At 41.9% G+C, this 25,909-nt stretch overlaps 1 protein-coding gene across 1 annotated transcript in view; it reads left to right on the forward strand.

Moving 5' to 3' along the window:
* The window catches only part of Vwde (von Willebrand factor D and EGF domains), a 91,192-nt gene extending 70,639 nt beyond the window's left edge, over nucleotides 1–20,553 (forward strand). Inside the window, exon 27 of the mRNA XM_032907270.1 lies at nucleotides 20,350–20,553. Coding sequence (XP_032763161.1) covers nucleotides 20,350–20,553 — 204 coding nt within the window. The remainder of the gene's footprint in view (nucleotides 1–20,349) is intronic.
* Nucleotides 20,554–25,909: the final 5,356 nt, after the last annotated feature.

Below are 25,909 nucleotides of genomic sequence, written 5' to 3' on the forward strand. Positions count from 1 at the left end.
CCCCTTCAAGCTCTTCCAGTTCTTTCTCTGATTCCTTCAACGAGAGTCCTATTCTCAGTTCAGTGGTTTGCTGCTGGCATTCGCCTCTGTATTTGCTGTATTCTGGCTGTGTCTCTCCTTCATAGAAGACCTCATACCAATATTATCCAAACTATTCCACAAAATTGAAACAGATGGAGCACTATGATGTCATTTTTTTAAACAGCTGAATAATACTCCATTTTATAAATGTCCCACCTTTTCTTTATCCATTCTTCTGTTGAGGACATCTAGACTGTTTCCAGTTTCTGGCTACTATGAAAAGAACAGCAATGAACAAAAAGCACACACACATACAAACAACAACAACAACAACAACAACCACGGAGTCAGCCTGCCCTGAAGTAGGGTTTATATACCTAGTGACATTCCATTGGAGAAAAGAGATTTCCCCTTCCCCAATGGTTCTCAATTGCTAAAAGCTTCTTGGTCAGTTGTTGGACTTCATGTTCACTGACCCTTCTTCATAATACTGGGATTTTGTCTGGTTCTATAAGGACTTGTACAGGCCTTCTGCACACTGTCACAGCTTCTATGAGTTTGTGTATATTGATATTCTTGTTCTTCCATATATTCAGCCTGCTTCTCCTCTTAGATCTTGAGCCCAGAGGGTAAGGTTTTGATGAAGACATTCCAATAAAGTCTAAGTGCACCAACATTTCTCACTCTCTGCACACTTGGGTGAACAATTTCTTTACATGTATTTTTCAGATCCCACATTATTTTGTAGGCTGTGTCTCTTGTGCTGTCTAGCCCATCTCTGCTAGTGTTTAGCCATGTGAACATACTGTCCTCTCTACCTGCCCTTGATCCCTTCATGAAGTGTCTTGGCTGTGTTTCCTTGTAGCATAAGAACAGGTGCCAGTCTCCCTGAAGACTAAGTCAGGAATAGAGGTGTCGGGCCTTTCATCCTTTTCTCCACCCAGTGTTAACAAAGCATTTATGTTTAAAGAGTTGACGCATACTTCTTTGTGAAGTTGTGATCTATTTTTCATATATAAAAAGTACAAAGAGTAGTTTACCTCAAATAAGGCCAGGTTAGATTCTGCAGAATCGTGACCAATTCCTAAATAAATGAGAAAACAGAAAACATTTTATTTTTGCCTCACTTGACGATTACCATTCCCGTTGTCAGTATTTTATGTGAAATTGCCTCAAAAAAATGTTAAAGATGAATAAACCCTTTCCACTCTAAATGAGAGGCAGAGCAATTCTCTTTAGTTGTGCCACATCTGGAAACAGAATAACCATTGTTGAGTGAAGATGGGGAAACTGATTACAGAAAAAGAAAAATGTTTAGCAACTGCAGAATATGATCAAAAGCTTTCAGAAGGAAATGATGCAGATAAACGAAGGGGAAATTTCTGAAATAACTTCTGTTTCATTTTGCTCGAATAAAACATGGATGATGATTAAAAATGCTTTCCTCCTTCCTGAAATCTTCTGGTGCATATTTAGATGCATCTGCTGCAGTATTAATGGGGACATAAGTAAGGTTTGAAAAATTATAAGTTAACTTCTAATGGAATTAAGAAAAAGCAGAAGCTAGTAAATGTCATATACTCATAGCTGAGGATGTGGAACTAGAAACAACAGATGAGAGAGAGTATGCCCTGTCTGTCTTTAAGAGTCTGGGTCAGTTCATTCAGTATAATCTTTTCTAGGTCCTTCCATTTTCATGAAATGTTTATGACTTTTTCTTCTTTACAGAATTGTATCCCATTGTGTACATGTAAACATATTCATTGTCCATTCGTCAGTTAAAGGACATTTAAGATGACTCCATTTCCTAGCCATTGTGAATAAAGCAGTAGTGAACACAGGTGAGGGAGGATCTGTGTAGTGGGATGTTGAATCCTTTGGGGATATGCCAATGAGTGGTATAGCTGGGTCATATGGTGGGTCTATTTTTAGTTTTTTGAGAGTTCTCCATCCTGATTTCCAGAGCATCTGTACCAGTTTGCATCTTCCTAGTAGTGAGTGAAGGAACTTCTTTTTCCACAACCTCACCAGTACTTAACGTCAGTTGTTACGTTGATCTTGGCTATTCTGACTGAAATCTCAAAGTTTGCAAATTGCCACATGGAAGCAATGCTTATCTGCACATTCCCTCTCCTGTTGTTTTGGGAGAAAAGAGATTTCCCCTTCCCCAATGGGTCTCAATTGCTAAAAGCTTCTTGGTCAGTTGTTGGACTTCTGCACTTACAGGTTGTATTAATCAGGTTTAAACCTCAAGTTCCCTGTGTACCTATGCACATAGACTTCACAGACACAGATAAGACTAAAAACTAATGATACAATTGGTTGCATTAGTCATAGAAGTTGAGCTTCGGCCAACCTTGGGTTGATTTCATCAGGGTGAACACCCACCCGTGTGCAAGTGATTGTGCTAGCCACATGTTGCTTCCATTTACTGTCTAAAATGCCGTGTGACCACTTTGTCTCAGGAGGATTTGGATCTTTACAAGTGTTAAAGACTTCTCTGTTTTAGAATTATGTATACAAACTAATCAAGATCTTGGTAAACTAAATAGGCTGCAATTTTCCTTTAGATACAGAAAAATCAAGTGAGATTGGACCCAAAGAAACCCAAGAAGCTGAAGCGTGATAAGACCTACATGTCAGATGAGTAAAGCTTATCTTAGAAATGGAAGATTTTTCTGGGTCGGAACCCTAAATTCAAGACCTTATTGGCTAACAGCATAGGACTTGCTTCAAATTTACCAAGTCTTGTGTTGCTTCCTAAGTACAAAGGAAACAGCAAGCAGAGATATTTCTAAAACCAAATCCAGTTCATTCCCATTCTAAATAAATTGACTGGAGCATAACATCAGTCTGATCTTATGAAAAGCACTACTGGCTTTTCTGAAAGAGAAGTATGGAAAACCATGGACACATGTATGTGCTTTGAAAAATATGTTTCTGGATTCGGCAAACGAGATGCATTTTATTAATTATTAAATAGGTGTGGGAAGGGACTCTGTTCAGCACACTTTTTCAGCATATCCCCTCTATGTTAAGTATGATTTATTGTTCTGTTTGTGCTTTCTAGCCCCAGAGTCATCGTTAAGGGGCAGCTAAAATTAAGGGACTGAGGAATACTCTGTCAGTATTTGCCCATGGCTGGAATGCAGCCATGAAGAAAATGAAAAATGAAGCACCATTAGGAATAAATTGTAGGTTTTTAGTGCGCTTTTATTCTCAAAATGGGTTTCTGTTTTGAGATTCGCCTCTTTCCATTTGCACTGGCTTGTGTTATAAGCTGACAGTGCCATTCTGTTCCCAACTGAGTCTCCCCAGATGTTCCCGACATTTACAGGGTAAATTTCTACTTCCCATACAAAGCTCTTTGTGCATCAGCCCCATCTGTGCCGTTAGGTTCTAAAGCCCTCGAAAAGTTTTCTGAAACTTCTTAGCAAATTGTGAATGTGTCAACATGTAACACAACTCTCATACAGAAAAAAAAATATAAGAAAGACATAGTTTGTTTTGAGTCAAATGTGATCAACCACGACATAGACTAAGGATTTGAGTAATCGGAATAACACATTCCACCATGGAAATGATTGCATGGACTTCTGTAGTCTCAGAATGAAAGGCACTCGTGCACAAATGTATGCACAGAGAAACACTGGTGGTGACAGCATGTTAGAGCAAATCAGAGAAAACTGAATAGGCTTCAGATGCTAACTGAGGATACCCTCGGAGTTTTGCTTAATGGAAGCAAGTGGTCTTCTAAGAATACCTTGAAAATATTTTACCCAATGCTCAAAGGGAGCACGAGGTCTGATAACAAGATAACTTACAGATGTAGCACTTTACCCCAAGCAGATGTGGTTGTTCACAATTGTGATCTCAACACCTATGCAGAACGTTGAGGCAGAAGGAGCACTTCAATTTCTAGGTCAAACTGGCCTAGGTAGTGAATTCTTGGCTGATCTGAGTTAGAAAGTAAGCCTCTCTTTCAGAAACTAAAATAACAAGCTAACCAAAAGACAATCCCATGTAGTCTGGGCTCTCAATCGGCAACAACCCTGTCTCCACAATTGGAAATTCTAATTAGTCAATCACCCTGCAGAATCTTCAAGACCAGAGTGGCTTTTTCAGAGAACACTTCAGTCACAGATCTGTACTATGATTTCTGATGTGAATGGAACATCTAAGTCACGCATCGGTTAGCTTTTGTTTTATTGAGCACTGAAAGTTTTTCTGCAAAACCCATGGCCATCTCTGCCCTCAGTCTTTCAATTACTGGATTATACATTTAAGCTACCTTGGTTGACTTTATTTTTCACTTTTGGCTATGAGAACATGGCAACTACATTAAGAAAGTTAGTAAGTTTTAGTATTCTATAAGAATAAATGTAAAATATCTTCTGACTTAGAAAACAAATAGAAAATAGTTTCGGACTTCATAACTTTACTAATCTTTGTGCCAGTTAATACCTCTAATTCCTTTAGAACACACATAAGCTTAGTCCAATCCAACATTAAACACTCTCCAAGTTACTGGGTAGAAGGGACAGTCATTGTAACTGCTATAGTTTGTTTCTTACCATTCCTTTATTTTCTCATGATGAGAAGCCAATACTGCATGCTTTATACCTTCCTTTTGATGGTAAACAAATAATGTGAGAAGTTTTATTTATTAGTTATGCTAATCTTAGTTAACATTAAGTTTCACTTAACTTTGTGTGTTCTTGAACATTTCTAGCACTACCACCACTAATGCCCAAGTATATTTATTTACAAGAACTTGTTGACTCCAAGAAAAATATTAAATATCAACATCCTTGAAGCTAGTGCACAGTCTAGCTGCTACAGTTGTCATACTATGTCATGAACTCTTAGAGGTTGTCATGCCTTCCATTTAAACAGTGTTCAGAAATGTCTGGTGGATCCATGAAAGAATCAACAGATCACTTCATTCTATTTTAATTCTACACAGATGCAAGGTTTAGCAATAAATGGATGTGTGAGTTAAGAATGCCAACATTCTTAAAAGGGATCATCAGCTTCATGTACTTTTAAAGCATACTATAAACCACACTATAAAACTCAAAACTATAAAATCTAGATGTAAATTTTATAGTGAAAAATAATCTAAGTGATACTGCTATTAACTTTCATGTATTCAAATATTGTTATATACATACATATGTACATACACACACACACACACACACACACACACACACACACAAACACACACATGGTAGGCCTCTCAGTTACCCAATGAGGATCAAGTTTCAGGGCATCACTTTAGGTCCTATTGGAGAGTTGGATAGTATAAGAACTTTTGTCATAACTAAGCTCTAAGACTAGCATGGATGTCACCTGTTAGAATCATGTATTCACTGTAATTTGAAATATTACCCATCAAAATAAAACTCTAACTTGATTTTCAATGTCTGAGTTGTTCAGGGCTATATAAATAGAAAGTGATTATATACAGCTTTTTATGGGTCAAAAGTTGAGCTTTTATTTGGAAAGAAAACAATTGTTCTGTGTCTACATAACAGATAGTGTACAATGAAGAGCTATATTCCAGACAAATTTACCAACATAATCTTTTCTTTCACATTATTTTGACTTGTGCATGGACATCCTCATGACCTTTATGTTTAGTCAGGGCATCCAGTAATGTCTGTTAATGTTTTGCCATTTCAAGATAAGGGGGGGAAGCTCACAGTGAATCTATAGAATGTAAAATATTTATATTTCATGGTGTCTTTCTGTGCCTTGACTGTAGAACTGAACAACCAAAGACCATTGTTTCTGATTTTTCTTTGTAGAACTTAAGGCAATTAATTCTAATAAATTTTAATGTGATACCATGCATCCCTCTGATTGCAGCATCACATGCGCTTACCCATCACGTCTGTGTGCTATCCCTATTTTAACATAGATAAAGATCTCGATGCTGCAGAATCCTAAGGGATTATCTAATCTTATGTTACAACAGTGAATGGACTTTGATGTCCTTAAGCTGATGAGTTGTTCAATTCTGCTATCCCATTATAAAAATTTGCCTTAGGTAGCCATGGTCAGTATTTTTTTTTTCCATGAAAACTTGAAGTCTGTATTTCCAAGGCTCAAGTGGTTCTCCTGCTTCACCCTCCTATGTAGCAACTGCACTACAGTGTACACTGCAATATCTGGTTCTTACATCAGGTGCCAGGAATCTAGATTCCATTTGTTTCTACTCTATGTGGCCCCCAAAATAAAACTTAGAACACAGATCGATGATAATAAGGATATTCTGGGAAGCACTGTAAAGGTAACCAAAATTGGTCAAGAAATTTACTACTGTTCAGTTTATGAAGCTTTGGTTCAAGGGATTGCATGTGTAACTTAAAGTTACTTAGAACTGGAAATAGCAGTGAAATTTATCCTTTAATTCCCATTAATCATTCAGGGAAACAGAAAGCATTTATTAACCAGCAGTTCAGTCTATATAGATGTAGTAGAGCAGCAAAAAAGTATATATGCTGACATCTGAAAGTCAGAATATTATGCTGTGTGAGTCCATTGAGCAAGACTCAGACTGCCTGTAAGGTTGCTTCTTGACTTATGTAACCCCCAAATCAAGAGCAGGTAGGAAGGTAGGAGCCGGGTAACCATTGCTACCAAGGAAACATTGTTGGTGTCAGGAACCACTCAAGCCTCCAGCAGTGATGTCACCTGGTCACCTGCTCATCCGTTGCATGGCAACTGCCATACATTCCCAGCCTACATTTGGTTCAGCTCCCACCTTCACCTGGAAGGAGTTACATCAGTTCAAATAAAAGGCAAACCCTTTATGCCCCTCCCTCCTCTTCTCTTTTCTCTCTTTTCTCTCTTCTCCCTCTCTTGACCCCCTCTTGTCTCCATCCCAATAAACCTCTTCCACGCAGAACCACGTTGACCTGGTGTGTTTCGTCTGGATGCAAGCTGCGATTTCTATCCCAACAAACATTTTTGACTATTTACTTAGTTTCTAGATCTAAGTTATTTTTCACTTGAACCTCTGTAGCAAACTTTAGTAAGAACAACAAACAAACAAACAAAAAATAGATACAAACACATTGTGTATGGGGATGCAGTCTGGAACAAGAGTGTGATCAAGACGTGTCCAGACCCATAAAATCTCATGCAGAGACTGGCCAGAGTATAACTGTCTTTCTCCTTGCTCTGGGTCTGTGTGTCCTAGTGCACATAGTCTGTATAACCCTCACCTCTGCCACCTTTGAGATAGTCATGGAACCTGGTGGCCAAATTACAAGATTAACTTCTTTCCCTATAAGGATGTGTCCAGCAAGCATCTGGAATTCCTCTTCCTGAAGAAGAAGCATTCCCAATACCTAGTCGCCAACCAATAATGTACAGTCACCCTGAAAAACCTCTACCCACTCACCAAGATTTATATAGTCCTTGTTACCCGCAATAAAGGAGAGCTGTTTCGTTGAAAACTGTCTCAGATAAGGCTGTTCTCCTCCCAGCATTCAAGCTGGCTGAGTTCCTTCCTACCCATCCTACCTGGTGATGCTTCATTCTTTTGAGTCTGGCCTGGACACCCTGTGAGCGGAAGCAGAACTGGGCTGGCATCTGTTTCCCAATGTGGCAGAAGCGGACCCAAGGCAGCAGCTGGTGCCCATGTGGATTCAACAGGCCCTTCCGTTTCAGCAGGAAAGAGTGAGTTCGCCCAGGCCTTTGGCATCAGCCCAAAAGTCCAAGCCTCCACACTGAGGGCTGCTTTTCTTTTCTATCTTTTCTGCTTTGTCTTTGGCTTATCCACCAGGGGCGGGCATGTGGTCTCAAATGTCTTGTTTAGGAGCTCTGCAATCTGGAATAGGGTGGACTTGAGGGTCCTGATCATCAGACTAGCCTGAGTGAGGGAGAATGCAGCATTCTTGACAGGTTCCTGTTCTAAGCAGACCTGTGCACTGACGAGTTTCAACCATGACAGGCAGGAATTGGGGAGCAAGGATTTTCTTCTCAGGTGTCTCTGCTCAGATGCCTTCTAACCTGGGTACTCTCTGATGTTGACAGAAGGTCCCCAAACCTCTGCCTGCATCCCGGTAGCCTCCAGACGTTGGCAAACACCTCCTATCTTTTTTATCTTTAAATAAAAACCTGGTGATTCAACAACCAGTAAATACCATTTCCTGTCTCTTGTAGCTGCAGTCAATGCCTAGGACTGCTTAGAACATGACCAGATGGGAATGCTGCAACCCCTCATCCCCTCAGTCAGGTGAGTCTGAGGATCAGAGTCTTACAGACCACCCTACTCCAGATCTCGACACCGATGCCTAAACAAGAAATCAAGGTCACATAACCACTCCTATCCCTTACTATCCCTCCACCCCACCCCGAGCACCAATCAAGCTTACACTCCATAAGGATTTATTAAAAATATAGATGAACCACTGTTCCAGGTCATGGCTTCCCTCACCCCTCCAAACAACCAACAAATTATACTTTTCACTTTTCAAGACTGTCAAGACAATAGAGTGTCCCCGCCAGCGGGGACCCAGTTATTCAGGGTCCCGAAGAGGCTTTCTACCTGTGGGCCAACTGAGGGTGAAGAGAAGAAGGAGACCAAGCAAGATTCTGTTGTCAAGGTCTCGTTTATTGGGACGAACGTTACAGTTTTTAAGGCTTTCAGGTAAGGGGAGTGACCTTTGTGAAACATGAAGGAGGGGGGAGATGAGGGTATAGGCAGTGGTAGCTGGAGACAAAGAGGTCAGGCGATGAGGTCAGGTGGTGGAGACACGGGGTGTTGACTGAGGAGATAACTGATTTTTGCTTAGGCTGAAGCATCCTGTGAATGTTATCTTCCTGTGCTGTAAATTCATGGGAGAGGCTCTTAGAGGAGTATGTGTGGCCAACAGTCATGTAGCCACTTTAAACTATACAGTTACAAAATGACCAGGCCCAAATCCAATATGGCTCACTACAATAGAGGAAGTGCCATGTACAACCCTCACCCCACCCTGGCTTCCTACCCACAGTCCTCTACCACACAGTGGCTTTGCAATTTCCATGTTTCTCATGGAAAAGCAGAAAAAAGGCCAATTACTCTCTTCTGGCTAACTTGGAGTCCCTCTGCTCATGACTTTAATATAGGCCTGGAACTGCAGGTATCTCCAGTTAATATTATCTGCTTGACCATACCCATACTGAGCCACAGACTTAAAAGAACTCAGACGAGAAGTAAAGGAAGTTGGCATTCATGTACCCTGGACCAAATAGCTCTTACAGATTCAAATTGCTACCTTAAACTCATCCCAGGACTGGTGGAATATCTGTAGCCCCTCCCCGCCCTTCCAGGATGAATGCCTCCAACAAGTCAAGAAAAATTGGGACCAAGATGATGTCCTATGGGAATTCCATAATTTTTTGGCCAGGAAGATTTTTCCACAGTCACACAATAAGCAACACAGATAGTGGGTTACTATAATCAGTTATGTATTTGTGCACTCCAAGCGTGGGATAGAATCACCCCACACTCCCACTCATAAGACCCTGCCTCCTTCCTGCTTAGAATGAGACCAGATGAGAATGCTGCAACCCCTCATCCCCTCAGTCAGGTGAGTCTGAGGATCAGGGCCTTAATGACCACTCTACTCCAGATCTCAACACCACCGCCTAAATAAGAAATAAGATCCTGTCTCCTTCCTGCTATTTCTCCACCAAAACTCAGAAGATGCCCTATCTGATTTTATTCTTAGAACTATTGGGAGAAAAATTCCTGATCCTTGAGCCAGAGATCTCCTTCTTAAAAGCATCATCTGGAAAGATATGACTTTGGAGTCCAGGTCAGTCTGCCAAGGTCTCAAAAATGAACACTAAAAGAGATGGATTGTGACTGCCCAAAACATAGGAACAAGACTGCATCAGGTTGCCTCCGAGGCTCAGGCTATAGCAGCAATAGGAACAGTTGAGATGTACTTTAAAAGTGGTGAGAAAGGACACTGGTAAAAGATTGTCTCCCCCCTACGATAAAGAGGCAAGCAACTAGAGCTCTTAAACTTTAAACAGGGTAGCCGTCACCCCAACAGTAAGTAGAAAAACTGGTTCCATAGAGGCTATTGGTGGTGGGGGGGAGATAAGACAATTTTGTGATAAGAGGACCCACAAGATTGGCAGCTAGTCCCTGGGCCCCAGCTTCTAGGCACAGGGAGCTGCTCTCTCATTTATCACTAAGCAGGCCTACAGACTGGAAGACCCTGATGGAGCTGCCAGTCTAATATGCACTCTAATAGCTAACTTCACCACCAATCTTCTTGGGAGTGATATTTTACAAGCCCTTGAGGTGTTGCTTGCTACCCAATCAGAAAGAAATTGCATCAAGATAAATGATCATAGTTATAAAGGAAACTATACCCAAAGAAGCTGTAAAAACTCCCCTCCAAATCACCCCAATTCTAAGGGCTACTGTTAAATTTAATACTCCCTGCCTTGATTGGATTTCAAATGAAGCCATTTGAGTTGAACAATGGCCTCTATCTAGGGAGAAACATGAAGGCCTCACATAACTAGTAAACGAAGAGATTCTACAACTGATTTGTGCCTCCCTCAGTCCATGGAACACCCTGTGTTGATTATAAAGAAAAGCTCAGGGGAAGGAAAACTGCTGCAACATTTTAGGGAAATTAATAAAACCATGTGAGTCTGGGGTTGTTCCCAAAGGAATAGACAATTGTCAATAGACATCAAAAATTGCTTCTTTTCTATTCCTCCCCACCCTTGAGACTGGAAACACTTGGTTTTCAGTACCCCTACCCCATTAGAAACTCTGGGATGACCTTGCAATATGAGTAGACAGTTCACCCTCAGGGCCTAGATAATAGCCCCCTCATCTGCCAGGACACCGTGGCCACTGCATTTCAACCACACTTAAGTATCTAAGGACTCAATATATACCATTATAAAGATGACATCTTTGTGCATGGAGATTCTCCCACCTTTTGCTTCCAATTTAAAGATCAATTATTATCTTCCTCATCCTCTGTCTTAGGATTTCCATTGCTGTACAGACTCACCATGACCAAGTTGACAACACTTCCCAAATCCAACGTTCCAAAATGCACATTCCTCCAAAGAAATACATGGTCGGGTCTATCACAGTAATGTCCCAGTTCCTGGTACCGACTTCTGTCTTAGGATTTCCATTGTTCTAAAGATATACCATGACCAAGGCAGTTCTTAGAAGAGACTGGGTCTGGCTTACAGTTCAGTCCATCACCGTCATGGCAGGAAGTATGGCAGTCTAGGCAGAATGACGATGGATAAGGAACTGAAAGTTATCCAATTGATCTGAAGGCAGCCAGGAAGAGACTGTCTAAGCCTACCTACACAGTGACTCACTTCCTCCAACAAGGCCATACCTATTTCAACAAGACCACACCTCCAAATAATGCCACTTCCCATAAGACAATTATATTCAAACCACCACATTTTCTCTAGGATTCAAAATAGCCCTTCACAAAATACAACTTATTCTTCCCATTTTATTCTTGGGAACAGAAATTTCCCTCAAAGAACCCTCTTAAATCCACCCTTTTTCCACTCAGCTCTTGCCTTCCTCCAGAGCATTTTATATAAGCTTAACTGGCTTTGATCCTCGATCCCCATTCCTGTAAGCACTCCTCAGTCTCAGAAAATGAAATAAAGCCTCTTCTGCCCATATGTGCTTTCTCCTGAAGCAATTCAAGCTCTAAATTCAGTCAATGTGGCCCCAAAGACATAATAGTTGCTAGATATGACCCAATAATGCTCTTACAGTTTTGTATCTTCAATTCCTTCCCAGTACCTGTGGGAACCCTACATAGGGCCCAGGCAGTGCTCCATAGCTGGTGGGCAAAGAACCTAGCATTCTAACTGAGGTTGATGCACTCTCTATCCTGAGTAGAAACGTTAGAGATAGATCCCTACACACTTTAGGGAAAGAACCCTCCTTTCTCACTCTAATATTCAATGGCTACTCAGAAATCATTCCTGCTTTGTTATTAGCTTGATATGATTCCCAGAACAAATTGACAACCATTATCCTAATGAAAAATGTTTCTCTGCCCTCACTCTTTTGTGGTAGCTATCTCCCCAAGCCTCCGAATGCCCTTTAAAGAAGTCCATCACCAGGGCTCCCTCAATATATACTTATGGAGGAAAGAGGGGAGGTGCAGCAATAATATACTATTCCTTTAGAGATGAATACCCTGTTATCTCATTAAAGAGTTGCCCATTGCTCCCACCAATATAAGGAACTATATGCTATATATTTAGCCCTAAAGGAAGTCAATGGGTTCCTTAATCTTTTCTCAGACAATATACACACTGGTTAAAATTTGCTTACCTGGTTATTAAGATCTTTGGTCAAATCAGATGCCAACCGACTTCCACCCCAACTCCCTATTCATATAGGTCTCCACCTTTTTTACAGGAAGAGCCACACTCTTCAGATCTTACAGTCAGATCTTACAGTCCCCTGCCAGGTCCAATATCTGAGGAAAACGTTCCCTTGATTATTGGAGCGCCTTTAAAAGAACATTCACAGCCTCTGTCAAGCAAGCAAAGCATTTATGTTTATACACACACACACACACACACACACACACACACACAAATATAAAGGATCTTCATGCTTGCTTCCCCTACATCCCTCTCATTCAGCGTCAGAGGATAATAAACACATGCTCCTCTTGTAAATCCCTTACTCAAGCACTAAACCCTGAGGTCTCAATCCAATGCCAATGGCAATTTGATGTCACCCACATACCCCAATTCGGCAGACAAAAATATATCTTTGTTACTATTGACACATACCCACCTTTTATATGGGCTAAAACACAAGTGAGAGGAAACTCAAAAAAAAATTAATACATCACATGCTTTCCACCTTTGCTATCATGGGCATTGCTCAACAACTAACAACTGAAAATGGCCCTGACTTTACTAGCTCCTTATTCAAAATGTTCTGCTCACAATGGGAAATTGCCCACAACACCCAGGGCCAAGGGATAATAGAACACATCAATCCTTAAAAATCCAACTCATAAAACAAAAGAAAATAACATACAATTAATGATGGCTGTAACTACCCTACATATATCTAACATTTACAAAAGCTCCAAACACCCCCATCTTCCTCCATTAGCACATACCAGGAGTAAATCCTCCCATCTTAGTCCAATGGTGCAGTCCCCTGGACAGGCTTTGGAAGGGACCAGACTGCCTCCTTACAACTGGAAGGAGTTTTGCTTGTGTCTTTCCACAGGACTAGCCTAGGTCTGTTTGAGTCTTTTCCAGAAATGTCTGACAACACTCCACTAACCAAAAAGATGGCCTTCCTCTTGCCGAATGATAGAGGACCAAGGAGACAAAGAAGACACCATCCTCCAATGGAACAACAAGATCTCCTGGAAGGACATCCATGACTAGTGACTAAAGCCCAGGCCATGTAACCTCTACCCTCTATTTTTATTAATCTCCATTCTAACTCTGCTTCTTCTCAGCCTCCTCCTAACCCTCACAATACCTACCACTGGAGATTCTTTGGTAGACAGACTTATAACAAGACTTAACAAAATCACAGGACCCTAGGACAACCTATTATTTCAAGGATCTTGAACTAGGACTGAAATCTCCCTACACCCTACTCCACTATCCCCACTATCCTCAGCCATTTCCTCTGCTTTCCTTACCACAAGATAGGCGACTATCTCCAGGATGTCTCCATATATGAAGGTTGCAGACATTGGGGATGCTGAATTCAATCCACCAGTCATGGTGGAACTATGGCTGCCAAACATAAAACTCATTTTCAACTTTCCATTAGCAATCCCTGGGATGAATGATGTTGAATGGGAGTTGTGGGTAAGCTCTACCTAATGGCTATGCCAAATACCCTATAGCAGACATATACATTCCCTGCCAGCTTGTCCCTGCCTCCAAGTCAGTCTTTACCCAATGCAAACATTCTTCAACAGGAGGATCAAATCCAGAAGTTATTCCAAGCTACCCTTTCCTGGCTACAACGCATCCAGTATATAGCTGACCTCCTTCCCCTAACCATTCATCCCAACTCCTTTCAATGTTTTATCTGCATTCCCCTCTCCTGACCACTGTTGGCAGCTGTTCCCATTAATATATGGTTTCATGAACCCCTTTACCCACTTGGAAGTTACAAAACTTTCCTCTCTTTGACACATCCATCCCTTTTCCACATAGGTCTCTCTTCAAGATCCCATCCTACATGTTCCCATAGCATCACTGTCACCAATCCAGTGTATGTGAACCCCCATGCCCCCACTTACTCCCTTCTCTGGTAAAATGACATTACCAGTTCCTGTGTTAAGCTCCTTTTTTCCTGGCCTCTGCATTCTCATGATGACTGTTCCCTAGGTTTATTTCTGTAAGCCTGAAGATTTCTCTTTACAGCTGGGAGTGGACTGAAAGAAAAAAGAGATTTTCATCCATCTGCTCATCAGACTGGGTGTCATTATCTCACTGAGTGCCATAGAAGGCACTGGAACAGCCCTTGTTCAAACACATCATCTACAGGTGACTTGCAGAATAAGCTTCACCAAACCATGGCTTCTACCTCCAGTCACAGATCACCTCCTTGAGCAGGGGTTGTTCTCCAGTATTGGAAAGCTTTGGACTTAAACAATGCTGAACAAGGAGGGACTTACATAGTGTTGTGGGGGGATTGCTATTTCTATGTCAATGACTCTTGACTGGTTGAACAGAACATGCATATGCTGAAAGATCTCTAGAGAGATCTCCAGGCACACTATGCACCCAACACCCCTAACCCACAGTATTCAATACCTTGACCATTGGAGCCCTATTGCTTTTGGTGCCTTGCCTCATCCAGTTTCAAAAATGGCAAATAAGAAGCATTGCAAAAATCACTACTAACTGGATTCTGGGTCAATAACAAATAGTTCCCAACATAAAGGCTGATGACTGTGATGATACCTCCCCTCTATAAAACAGATGTGGAGCTGGCCAAATTACAGGTTGAGCTTGTTCTCTTCCTATAAGGTCCTGTCCAGAAAAAACACCTGGAATTCCTCTTCATACAAATAAAGCAGTCCTAATACCCCAGGACCAACTAATAATGTACATTCACCCTGAAAAACCTCTCCCCTCTCCCCAAGGGATATATAGCCCTTTTTATCCCCAATAAAGAAGAGCTGTTTCAATTAAAACTGTCTAGGGGAAGGCTGTTTCTCCCAGCATTGAACTGGCCAAGTTCCTTCAAACCCATCCCACCTGGCTACACTTCATTTCTTCTTGTCCAGCCAGGACATCCTGAGAACAGAAGCAGAACCAAGCTGGTAACACATATATCTAATATCCAGGAGGTATCCAGAAAATGTCTAAATTCCTAAGGTAAATTTAAATTCCTGTTTCTATAACCACTTCTCAAAGGCGACATGATTAGGTGACTGAAAAGACAAGGGAAAGGGATTTCCAGTTGTTACAGGAAGTTTACCAGAGATGACCACTCCAACACAGGTTCTAGCCAATTGAAAATATTCCAGCTCTCTGGAATCATACCTCAGCATTTGGGTACCAAGCTGTAGCCACAGGTGTCCAGATCATGAAGTCTTTAAAGGGAAAACCACACCCTAACATCTTGCTCAGCAGCTTTCAAGGGCTTCGTAGAAGCAAACAGTTTGAAGCAGGCAGTTTTGCCAGAATCTAAGGTAAGTAGTTAGTTGGAGAGGATTCCCTTCACACGAGCAGTTTAACCGAAGCTAAGGTAAGTTAGCTAGGACACCCTGGGTTCCTAGAATTGACTTGGATAATTTTTCACAGGATCTCCATGAGGATCAGATTCTAGTTGAACCTCAAATGGCTTTAGCAAGTATACAAGATGAAGGTACCTTTGCATTCTCTTGCCCCTTCACATGTCCTACTGATTTTATGTGCATGAAGCAAATCCTTGATTCAACCTGTTTAGAAGGGTATAGTTGGTCCTAGGGACCAACTCTTTAGCTAAGGTTATTCTCTAAGTTTATTCTCTAAGTTTATTTGATGCAGTTGGCCATGTAGGAACTAAGTAAACAGATAGTGATACTATATTAGTCTGTCTCTCTGTCTCTCTGTCTCTCTGTCTCTCTGTCTCTCTGTCTCTCTCTGTGTGTGTATGTGTGTGTGTATATGTGTGTGTGTGTGTGTGTGTGTGTGTGTGTGTGTGTGTGTGATTTATTAGAATTACTTACAGGCTGTGGTCTAGCTAATTCAACAATGACTGCTGATGCAAGGGGTTTAAGAATCTAGTAACTGTTCAGCTCACAAGGCTGGATGACTTAATTGGTCATCAGTGTATGCTAGAATCTCTTAAAAATAAGTTCTAATGCCAGGGAAAGAACAGACTTGCTAAGGATGTTAGAGAAAACAGGCTAAGACCCAAGCTTCCTTCATCCATGACCTTAATTAAGCATGGAGAAGAAGGTATAGTCCAGATTAGCAGTGAATCTTCCTACCTCAAAGACCTGGATTAAAGGTGTCTTCCCATTTTAAGGATCCAGATTAGAAGTAGATCTTCCCAAATCAAATTAAGAAAAAATGTCTTACAGGTAACTGTTATGAAATATATGTCAAGGGGTACTTTGGTAGGTGCAAGCAAGGTGCACTCCTGATAATTTACACCATGCAGCAAACACGGTATAAGAGGATTGTTGAGAGAAAGGAGAGGAGAAAGGACCTGGGGATGGGGTGGAAGCAGACGAGGGAACATGTAGACAGACAGACAGATGGGAGAGCAGAGCCATGAGGTTAAGGGAGAGAGAAGGCACACTAAAAGGACACACACACACACACACACACACACACACACACACACGCACGCACGCACGCACAAAGAGAGAGAGAGAGAGAGAGAGAGAGAGAGAGAGAGAGAGAGAGAGAGAGAGAGAGAGAGAGGCGCTGATAGGTCCTTTTTTAAAATCTTTATTAACTTGAGTATTTCATATTTACATTTCGATTGTTATTCCCCTTCCCGGTTTCCAGGCCAACATCCCCCTAACCCCTCCCCCTCCCCTTCTATATGGGCTTCTCCTCCCCATCCTTCCCCAGTTACCACCCTCCCCTCAACAGTCAAGTTCACTGGGAGTTCAGTCTTGGCAGGACCAAGGGCTTCCCCTTCCACTGGTGCTCTTACTAGAATATTCATTGGGTTGGAGCCCAGGGTCAGTCCATGTATAGTCTTTGGGTAGTGGCTTAGTCCCTGGAAGCTCTGGTTGGTTGGCATTGTTGTTCATATGGGGTCTCGAGCCCCTTCAAGCTTTCCAGTTCTTTCTCTGATTCCTTCAACGGGGGTCCCGTTCTCAGTTCAATGGTTTGCTGCTGGCATTCGCCTATGTATTTGCTGTATTCTGGCTGTGTCTCTCAGGAGAGATCTACATCCAGTTCCTGTCGGCCTGCACTTCTTTGCTTCATCCATCTTATCTAGTTTGGTGGCTAGATATGTATGGGCCACATGTGGGGCAGGCTCTGAATGGGTGTTCCTTCTGCCTCTGTTCTAAAATTTGCCTCCCTATTCCCTGCCAAGGATATTCCTGTTCCCCTTTTAAAGAAGGAGTGAAGCATTGTGCAGCATACACCTGCCTCACCTGTTGGTATCAGCAGGGGTCATGACATAAGCAATTGCTAGACCCTTCATGGCAGGCTAGCAGAATTACCTATACACTAAAATATGTTTTATGTAATTCCAGAAGTAGTCAAGTTGATAACCAAGACCAATCATTGGATCTATGTCTTTTTTCTGTCCTTTCTTTGAGGTTTTCTCTCTATATATTTACTCTCCCCTTTCTCTTTTCCTTTCTCTTTCACCCTATTTGTCTTTCCCCTCCATCTACTCTTTCTACCCCTCTTTCTCTCTCTGCCTTTTTCATTCATCAACCCTCATTGCTTCCTTCCTTTCTTTAAAGCAGTTGCCCACGCACGCACTCCGGGACACTGGCAGCCAGCTCTGATAAGCTTTTTCTCACTTTTCCTTCCTGCCTTAGACCAACAGAGTAGAGAAATCTCAGGAAGTCTGATGAAAGCTAAACTTAGAACAGTCATAGGCCCACCACTTTCCAGCAGCCTCAATTTCTGTGCATAGGAGATAAGAGGTCTCTATGGGAAGATGTAGAGCCCTTCCCAGTCACTCAGAGGGGCCCTGCTTCCTTTGGCTGAAGTCTTAAAGCCTGGGATAACTCTCAGAAATCAAAGATTAGGTGCCTATGTATGTTGTCCAGGATATTTATGTCCCTACTTGGATCAGGACCAGAATTGGGATCCATTTGACCTTCATTATTATTGAGTCAAGGCCAATAGGAGCTCTCATCCCCTCTCCACTATGGGCAAATAACTTAAGGTAACATAGATCAGCATAGATAGTGTGACTTTCTATTGAGTGGGAAGATGCACATTTAGTCAACTCTTAGTACAAACGAGCTGGATAATTTGAAGACAGTGTGCAGGACCCTTGTCATTGGCAGGGCATACAGAAGGCTGTAACCCCCAAAGGCCATTCTCCAACCAGTCCTTTCCATAACCTGATTGATAGACCCTAATCCATTTCCTAGACCCACATTGTTCCACCCTGTTAAGGACATAAGAGAGCAGGAGTCCACCAGAAAGATCAAGTTTCCCATTGCCAGTTTTTCTGAATTCCCACATTCAGGTTTGAGGCTGATTGGGACCACATACCCTGGGTTGGTAACCTCCAGTCAGTCTTTTCTTTAAGGAACTGCTACAGGGCTGATCCAGAAGCAAGGTTTGGTATTGGGTCACCTGGGTGTTAGATAACCACCTCTTGGGGGTACTCCTCAAGAGGGGCTCCACAGAGTGTGGGGCTGTTATGAATAATTCTTGCCCTAAAGTTAATTTGTCAGTTTCTTTACCAGCAGAGTGGTGACAGCTATGGCCCTTACACAGGCTGACCACCCGGCTGTGGCCAGGTCAATGTCTCTTGGACAGTTATGCCACTGGTATTTCCCAAGATTCCAAAGTTTGTGTGAGAATCTCTCACCCATGTACAAATGGAATGGATTTGTAATGTATGGAAGGGCCAGGAGCAGGATCATGGCAGACACCAGGGCCCTTCTGGGGATTTTGAAGGCCCTCTGCTCAGTCGTACTCCATTCCACTGGTGCTGGCAGAGAGGGGATTGGCTATCTCAGCTAACCTCATTATCCATAGCTGGCAGTATCTGACCATCCCAAGTCAATATGGGAGTCGGGATTTTCAGGAAAACTGATATGCAGTCGTGGGAAAGTTTTTGTTTTCCTCCTTTTTGTTTGTAGACTAGGTGTGCAGCTGGAGGAACACAGTGTTGAACCTTCTGGGCTGAGATTGTACCCCAGGGCTCTGAGAACCTGTTAAACAGCCTTCCGTTTACTGTCTGTATTCCTCCTCAGTGGTAGGAGGTCTGAGAAGGCCATCTACACACTGGAACATGGTGCTTTGTGACTACGTTTGTTTAAACTCCAGCAGATAGATATGCACTCAGGGCCTCATCAAACTGTGTTGTAGAATCCTAGAATCCCTTTTCTGTTTTCCCCATTACCTCTATTGTCTTTTTCCCCAAGGGCAGTGAAAGCTGCAGGAGTGTTTCTATGTTTGACTTCAGCTGGAGTTCAGCTGTGACAAACTTTCTGAACAATTTCCCGAAGTTGAGACCTATTCATCCCTTCGAATCATGCTAGTTTCTGGAGTTTTCTCCTTATGTCTGGGGCCAACTATATGACAAAGGCAATGTGAGTGACTTGCTGGTTTGGGGAGGCATCTGGAACTGTGGGGGTAAATACCGGATCTGTCTCAGAGCTCTTCCAGAAACCGAGCAGGTGATTCATCAACTCCTTGAGTGACTTGAGTTATCTTAAGTTGGCTGGTAGGTTTTCTGTTGTTTAATCTTCCCAATATTGTTTGGTGAGAAATATGTCCAATTCCCTTTTACTTTAGAACAGTTCTAAACAGGATGATGTGGTTTCTCCAAAATCAGAGGGTTTGGGTCTTCAAATTATACAAGTCACAGCTAGAGAGGAGACATAAACCATGAATGGGGAAGAAATTGAACACACACACACACACACACACACACACACACACACACACACACACACACACACACACACACACAAACCACCTGGGACTGAGAAATTATCTTTGTCTTCCCCAGTGCTTAAAGCACACTGCTCCAGGAACCATTTTCTTCTTCCTGTAGCAGGCAAGGCTAAGAGAACAGGCAGAATTTGAGCATTTGCCTAGGTAACCTGGTTGAGCCAAAAAGAATCAGGTTGAAGAGGGCACATGTCTTAATTCAAGTGGGAGCTAAAAAACCAGAGAAAACCATTGGTTATTACAGGAAAACTGGTAGCTAGAGTGAGCAGCATGGGAACTGCAGCCACTGAAGGTGCACCCGTAGCAAGAGGTGCAGCTCGTGTGGTCTGTGAGCCTGCAGAAAACTGTGTGCCACCAGAGGCGGAATCTGTAGCAGTGGTCTTGGGTTTGCCCATGCTTTCCACTTGAGATCTGTTTCTCCAACCATCAGACGGACAGAAATATGAAGAGACACACACAGGGAGACACCGGTGTACAGAGAAAGACATAACAAAACAAATGACAAACGAGGGTGGTCAGCACACATTCATAAATCTGAACAAACCAGATGATCTCGTGATATTTCACATGACTACTGGACACAGGATCTATGCTTGTATACAACTTCCCTCCCTTCTTGTGTCCTAATCAGATGTCACCTCTTATAGACCAAACTTACCAGATAATTTTCAGTTTACCTTTCCTTGGGGGAGCGGGAGGTGATGACAATGTCAGAATGGCTGCAGACCACTTGACAGCTGTTGGTTAGACACCATTCTCTTGGGGCCCTGCGATGTGTTAGGTCACATGACATGAACATAAGTTACTTGGTAACGTATGTGTGGCCTGCAATGTCCAGAATACCACTTATTAAGGACAGAAACCACATCTTCTTGGCAGCTACAGGAGGGTTTCACAGGATCAAGCAGTTTAATGGAAGCTATAAGTTAACGAGGACATACTGACCTTTGGTTTCTAGAATAGAGTTGGGTAATTTTTCATGGGATTCTCCATCAAGGAGATTGGATTCTAGTTAAGCCTGAAATGGATAGAAAGAATACAAGATGGGAGAACGTCTGCACTGTCTTACCCTCACACTTACAAAGTGTCTTGGGGCAGCAATTTGTGAGAAGTCAAATAAATAACAGAACAAGCCAATAAAGCTTGCTAACACACATCCTTCTGGGGTTGTATCTTGAAGAGTTTAAAGTTGTCTTCAGTATTTCACCTTTGTTCCGCAGAAGGGAAAAGTACCCTTTGTCTTGTAAAGCTTTCTCAATTGATCCCAATTAGGATCAATTCCATTTACACAAATGGAAAGAGTAGGGAGCTCTGTAACGAATGCTACTTCTTATATTCAGCTGACAAATTCCTCAGAGTTTGAGTGGCAAATTCTGCCCACCCACAGATCTGGAACAGTTCCACTGATGAAAAGGAAATAGTGAGATTCTCCAATAACTGTCAAGTATGGAATTGGGTTGTAATTGATACTGAGGCCTCATTTAATTGGACCAAGTACAGGTAAGGTATCTAATTGTCATATCTAATTGTCATGTTATATATCTCAGAGCCCAAAGAGGGTAGGCTAAGAAAATTTGATAATGGTCTCTGAAATGACAGCATTAGCCTAGAAATAAATCACAGTGTAATTGGATGATTTACCCTTTGAGATGCAATATATAATTTAAGCCATTAATTTAATAGTGGTGGTATTTTCTCAAAAGTTAGAGTGCATGGAATTAGGCCCACAGAAAGGTAGTAGTAGTAATCTTGTCGTTTTCCCTACTGACCTACTTAGAAAAATGTGCATTTGCTTTCTCCACTTTAGGCAGAGTTCTAGGATGGTAGTCTTTTATAATAGACCAAAAGAAGCGCGTTGTCTACTGTATTTACTTCTAAAGTTGCCACCTGGACATTTTGTATTCCTGATAGGAAAACTCACCAGATGAGCTAGGCACTGGCCTAGTGAGAGAACTCTACAGTGGGTAATACACGAGGATGAATATTGTTTTTTCACTGTTAAACATCTTGTTCCAATTTATACTCATGGTGGTTAGTCAGTGACTCAAGAGAAAAGTGACAGGGAAAAGTTTTATATGGGGCATGAGTGTAAGAACTGCTCATGTTATAACCCATCCCTACGATTTTTGCTGAAAAGATGACTTGAGTTTAGGAAACACAATAAAAGCAAAAACCTTTTACGCAGAAATCATATCTACAACCCAGAATCACTATTACAAAGATGATAGAGAAATAAAAACACATTGTTAATTAAACAAGAGTTAAGCCCAGAATGAGAAGCTGACCCAGGCAACCTTCTGAGACTGGGAAGAAAGGAATGCTACTTTTTTGAGATAACCAAACAAACATATATGAGCAATAGCTGGTGTTCAAGGAAGAGTGTTTCTCAGAACACTGTCTATCTCATCCAGTTTATCCTAACTTTACCTGATTGCTATGTTAGCTATTTGACCTTATTCAAAAGAAAATCAAGCCTCCCCTTTCTTTATGATGAATTGTTTCATTTCTTAGGGTGATGAATACACTGAGGTTTCTATGGATTCAGAGAAGCTGGAAGCTTCCATGCTTAGATTTCAAGGAGATCTGCATAAGTCCTTATGAAGGACATTTCTTAGTGAGTGTCTTAGTCACGGCATTTATTCCTGCACAAAACATCATGACCAAGAAGCAAGTTGAGGAGGGAGGGGCGTTATTCAGCTTACACTTCCACATTGCTGTTTGTCACCAAAGGAAATCAGGATAGGAACTCACACAGGGTAGGAACTTGGAGGCAAGAGTGGATGCAGAAGCCATGGAGGAATGCTGCTTACTGGCTTGCTTCCCCTGGCTTGCTCAGCCTGCTTTCATATAGAACCCAAGACTATTAGCCCAAGGATGGCACCACCCACAATGGGCTAGGCTCCCCATTGATCATTAATTGAGAAAATACCTTAAGCTGGATTTCATGGAGGCATTTCATCAAGCAAGACTCTTTCTCTGTGATAACTCCAGCTTGGGTCAAGTTAACACACAAATACTTTGGATTTCTAAAAAGTGCCATATATGTTTCAAAACTGTGACACCATCACAAAGTTTCTAAGGTAAATGTTCTGACGAGTCCACATAGGTTTTTCTATTTTCACCAGTGGAATTAAAGCTTCTCATCAAATTTGGATTTTTCTTTCAACTTAAGAAAGGGTGACTCCAAGTTTCTCATAGCAGACTCCAACTCCTGGGCTTAAGAAATTCTCTCTTCTCAGCCTCAGTAGTAGCTGGAACTACAAGGACGATGCACTTGGGCTTAGTTTAAGCTTGTCTTTGTTTTAGGATGGTTGAGTATTACAGAACAAGGGAGCAGATTACTGCATGAGGAGATGCAAGTACACATTCCCCTTCCACTCTCCACCCTCGGCCCATTTCTCTGGTAGTCACATCTTCTATCAGTGTAGCATATGTTATACAATTATTATTCATTATTGTAAACCAGAATCTTTAGTATAGAGCAAGATCTTTCTTTGTATTACATAGGCATTTGACAGATGCAAAATGGCATGCATGCCATGATTGTGGAATCACATAAAGTAGTTTTTTGCTCAAATATCCCTGGAATTCACGTACTTATCCTTTTTCTTACTCTACCACCCTCATGATGTTTCCCTGTCTCTTCGGTTTTGTCTTTTGAAAACTGTCATATAGCTGGGACTTTTTAAGTGCAAGCTTTTCTCCCTGCCTTCTTTGCTTGAGCAAAATGCCCTTGAGGTTTCTCCATGTCTTATCTTGACTTGAGAGCTGATATCTTTTTAAATACCGAGTACTAATCTATGGCATGGATTCAGCATGGATTTATCCAATCAACTTTCAAAGGGAAACTTGGCTGCTTTCTAATTTTAGCTATTTTCAATTATTTGTTTTATGTATTATTTTCATATAATCTTTCTTTTTTTTAAATTTTCACTGCTGATTTATTTTTGAACTTTGATATTTATTTTTTTTTATAAACTTGAGTATTTCTTATATACATTTCGAGTGTTATTCCCTTTCCCGGTTTCCGGTTTCCGGGCAAACATCCCCCTCCCCCCTCCCCTTCCTTATGGGTGTTCCCCTCCCCATCCTCCCCACATTGCCGCCCTCCCCAACAGTCTAGTTCACTGGGGTTCAGTCTTAGCAGGACCCAGGGCTTCCCCTTCCACTGGTGCTCTTACTAGGATATTCATTACTACCTATGAGGTCAGAGTCCAGGGTCAGTCCATGTATAGTCTTTAGGTAGTGGCTTAGTCCCTGGAAGCTCTGGTTGCTTGGCATTGTTGTACATATGGGGTCTCGAGCCCCTTCAAGCTCTTCCAGTTCTTTCTCTGATTCCTTCAACGGGAGTCCTATTCTCAGTTCAGTGGTTTGCTGCTGGCATTCGCCTCTGTATTTGCTGTATTCTGGCTGTGTCTCTCAGGAGCGATCTACATCCGGCTCCTGTCGGTCTGCACTTCTTTGCTTCATCCATCTTGTCTAATTGGATGGCTGTATATGCATGGGCCACATGTGGGGCAGGCTCTGAATGGGATTCTGTGTCTGTTTTAATCTTTGCCTCTCTATTCCCTGCCAAGGGTATTCTTGTTCCCCTTTTACAGAAGGAGTGAAGCATTCACATTTTGATCATCTGTCTTGAGTTTCACTTGTTCTAGGCATCTAGGGTAATTCAAGCATTTGGGCTAATAGCCACTTATTAATGAGTGCATACCATGTATGTCTTTCTGTGATTGGGTTAGCTCACTCAGGATGATATTTTCCAGTTCCAACCATTTGCCTTAATTTCATAAAGTCGTTGTTTTGATAGCTGAGTAATATTCCATTGTGTAGATGTACCACATTTTCTGTATCCATTCCTCTGTTGAAGGGCATCTGGGTTCTTTTCCAGCTTCTGGCTATTATAAATAAGGCAGCGATGAACATAGTGGAGCACGGGTCTTTTTTATTTGTTGGGGCATCTTTTGGGTATATGTCCAAGAGAGGTATAGCTGGATCCTCAGGCAGTTCAATGTCCAATTTTCTGAGGAACCTCCAGACTGATTTCCAGAATGGTTGTACCAGTCTCCAATCCCACCAACAATGGAGGAATGTTCCTCTTTCTCCACATCCTCGCCAGCATCTGCTGTCACCTGAGTTTTTGATCTTAGCCATTCTCACTGGTGTGAGGTGAAATCTCAGGGTTGTTTTGATTTGCATTTCCCTTATGACTAAAGATGTTGAACATTTCTTTAGGTGTTTCTCAGCCATTTGGCATTCCTCAGCTGTGAATTCTTTGTTTAGCTCTGAACCCCATTTTTTAATAGGGTTATTTGTCTCCCTGCGGTCTAACTTTTTGAGTTCTTTGTATATTTTGGATATAAGGCCTCTATCTGTTGTAGGATTGGTAAAGATCTTTTCCCAATCTGTTGGTTGCCGTTTTGTCCTAACTACAGTGTCCTTTGCCTTACAGAGCTTTGCAGTTTTATGAGATCCCATTTGTCGATTCTTGATCTTAGAGCATAAGCCATTGGTGTTTTGTTCAGGAAATTTTTTCCAGTGCCCATGTGTTCCAGATGCATCCCTAGTTTTTCTTCTATTAGTTTGAGTGTGACTGGTTTGATGTGGAGGTCCTTGATCCACTTGGACTTAAGCTTTGTACAGGGTGATAAGCATGGATCGATCTGCATTCTTCTACATGCTGACCTCCAGTTGAACCAACACCATTTGCTGAAAATGCCATCTTTTATCCATTGGATGGTTTTGGCTCCTTTGTCAAAAATCAAGT

This window comes from Rattus rattus, chromosome 6, assembly GCF_011064425.1.
Source record: "Rattus rattus isolate New Zealand chromosome 6, Rrattus_CSIRO_v1, whole genome shotgun sequence".
Taxonomy (NCBI): Eukaryota; Metazoa; Chordata; class Mammalia; order Rodentia; family Muridae; genus Rattus; species Rattus rattus.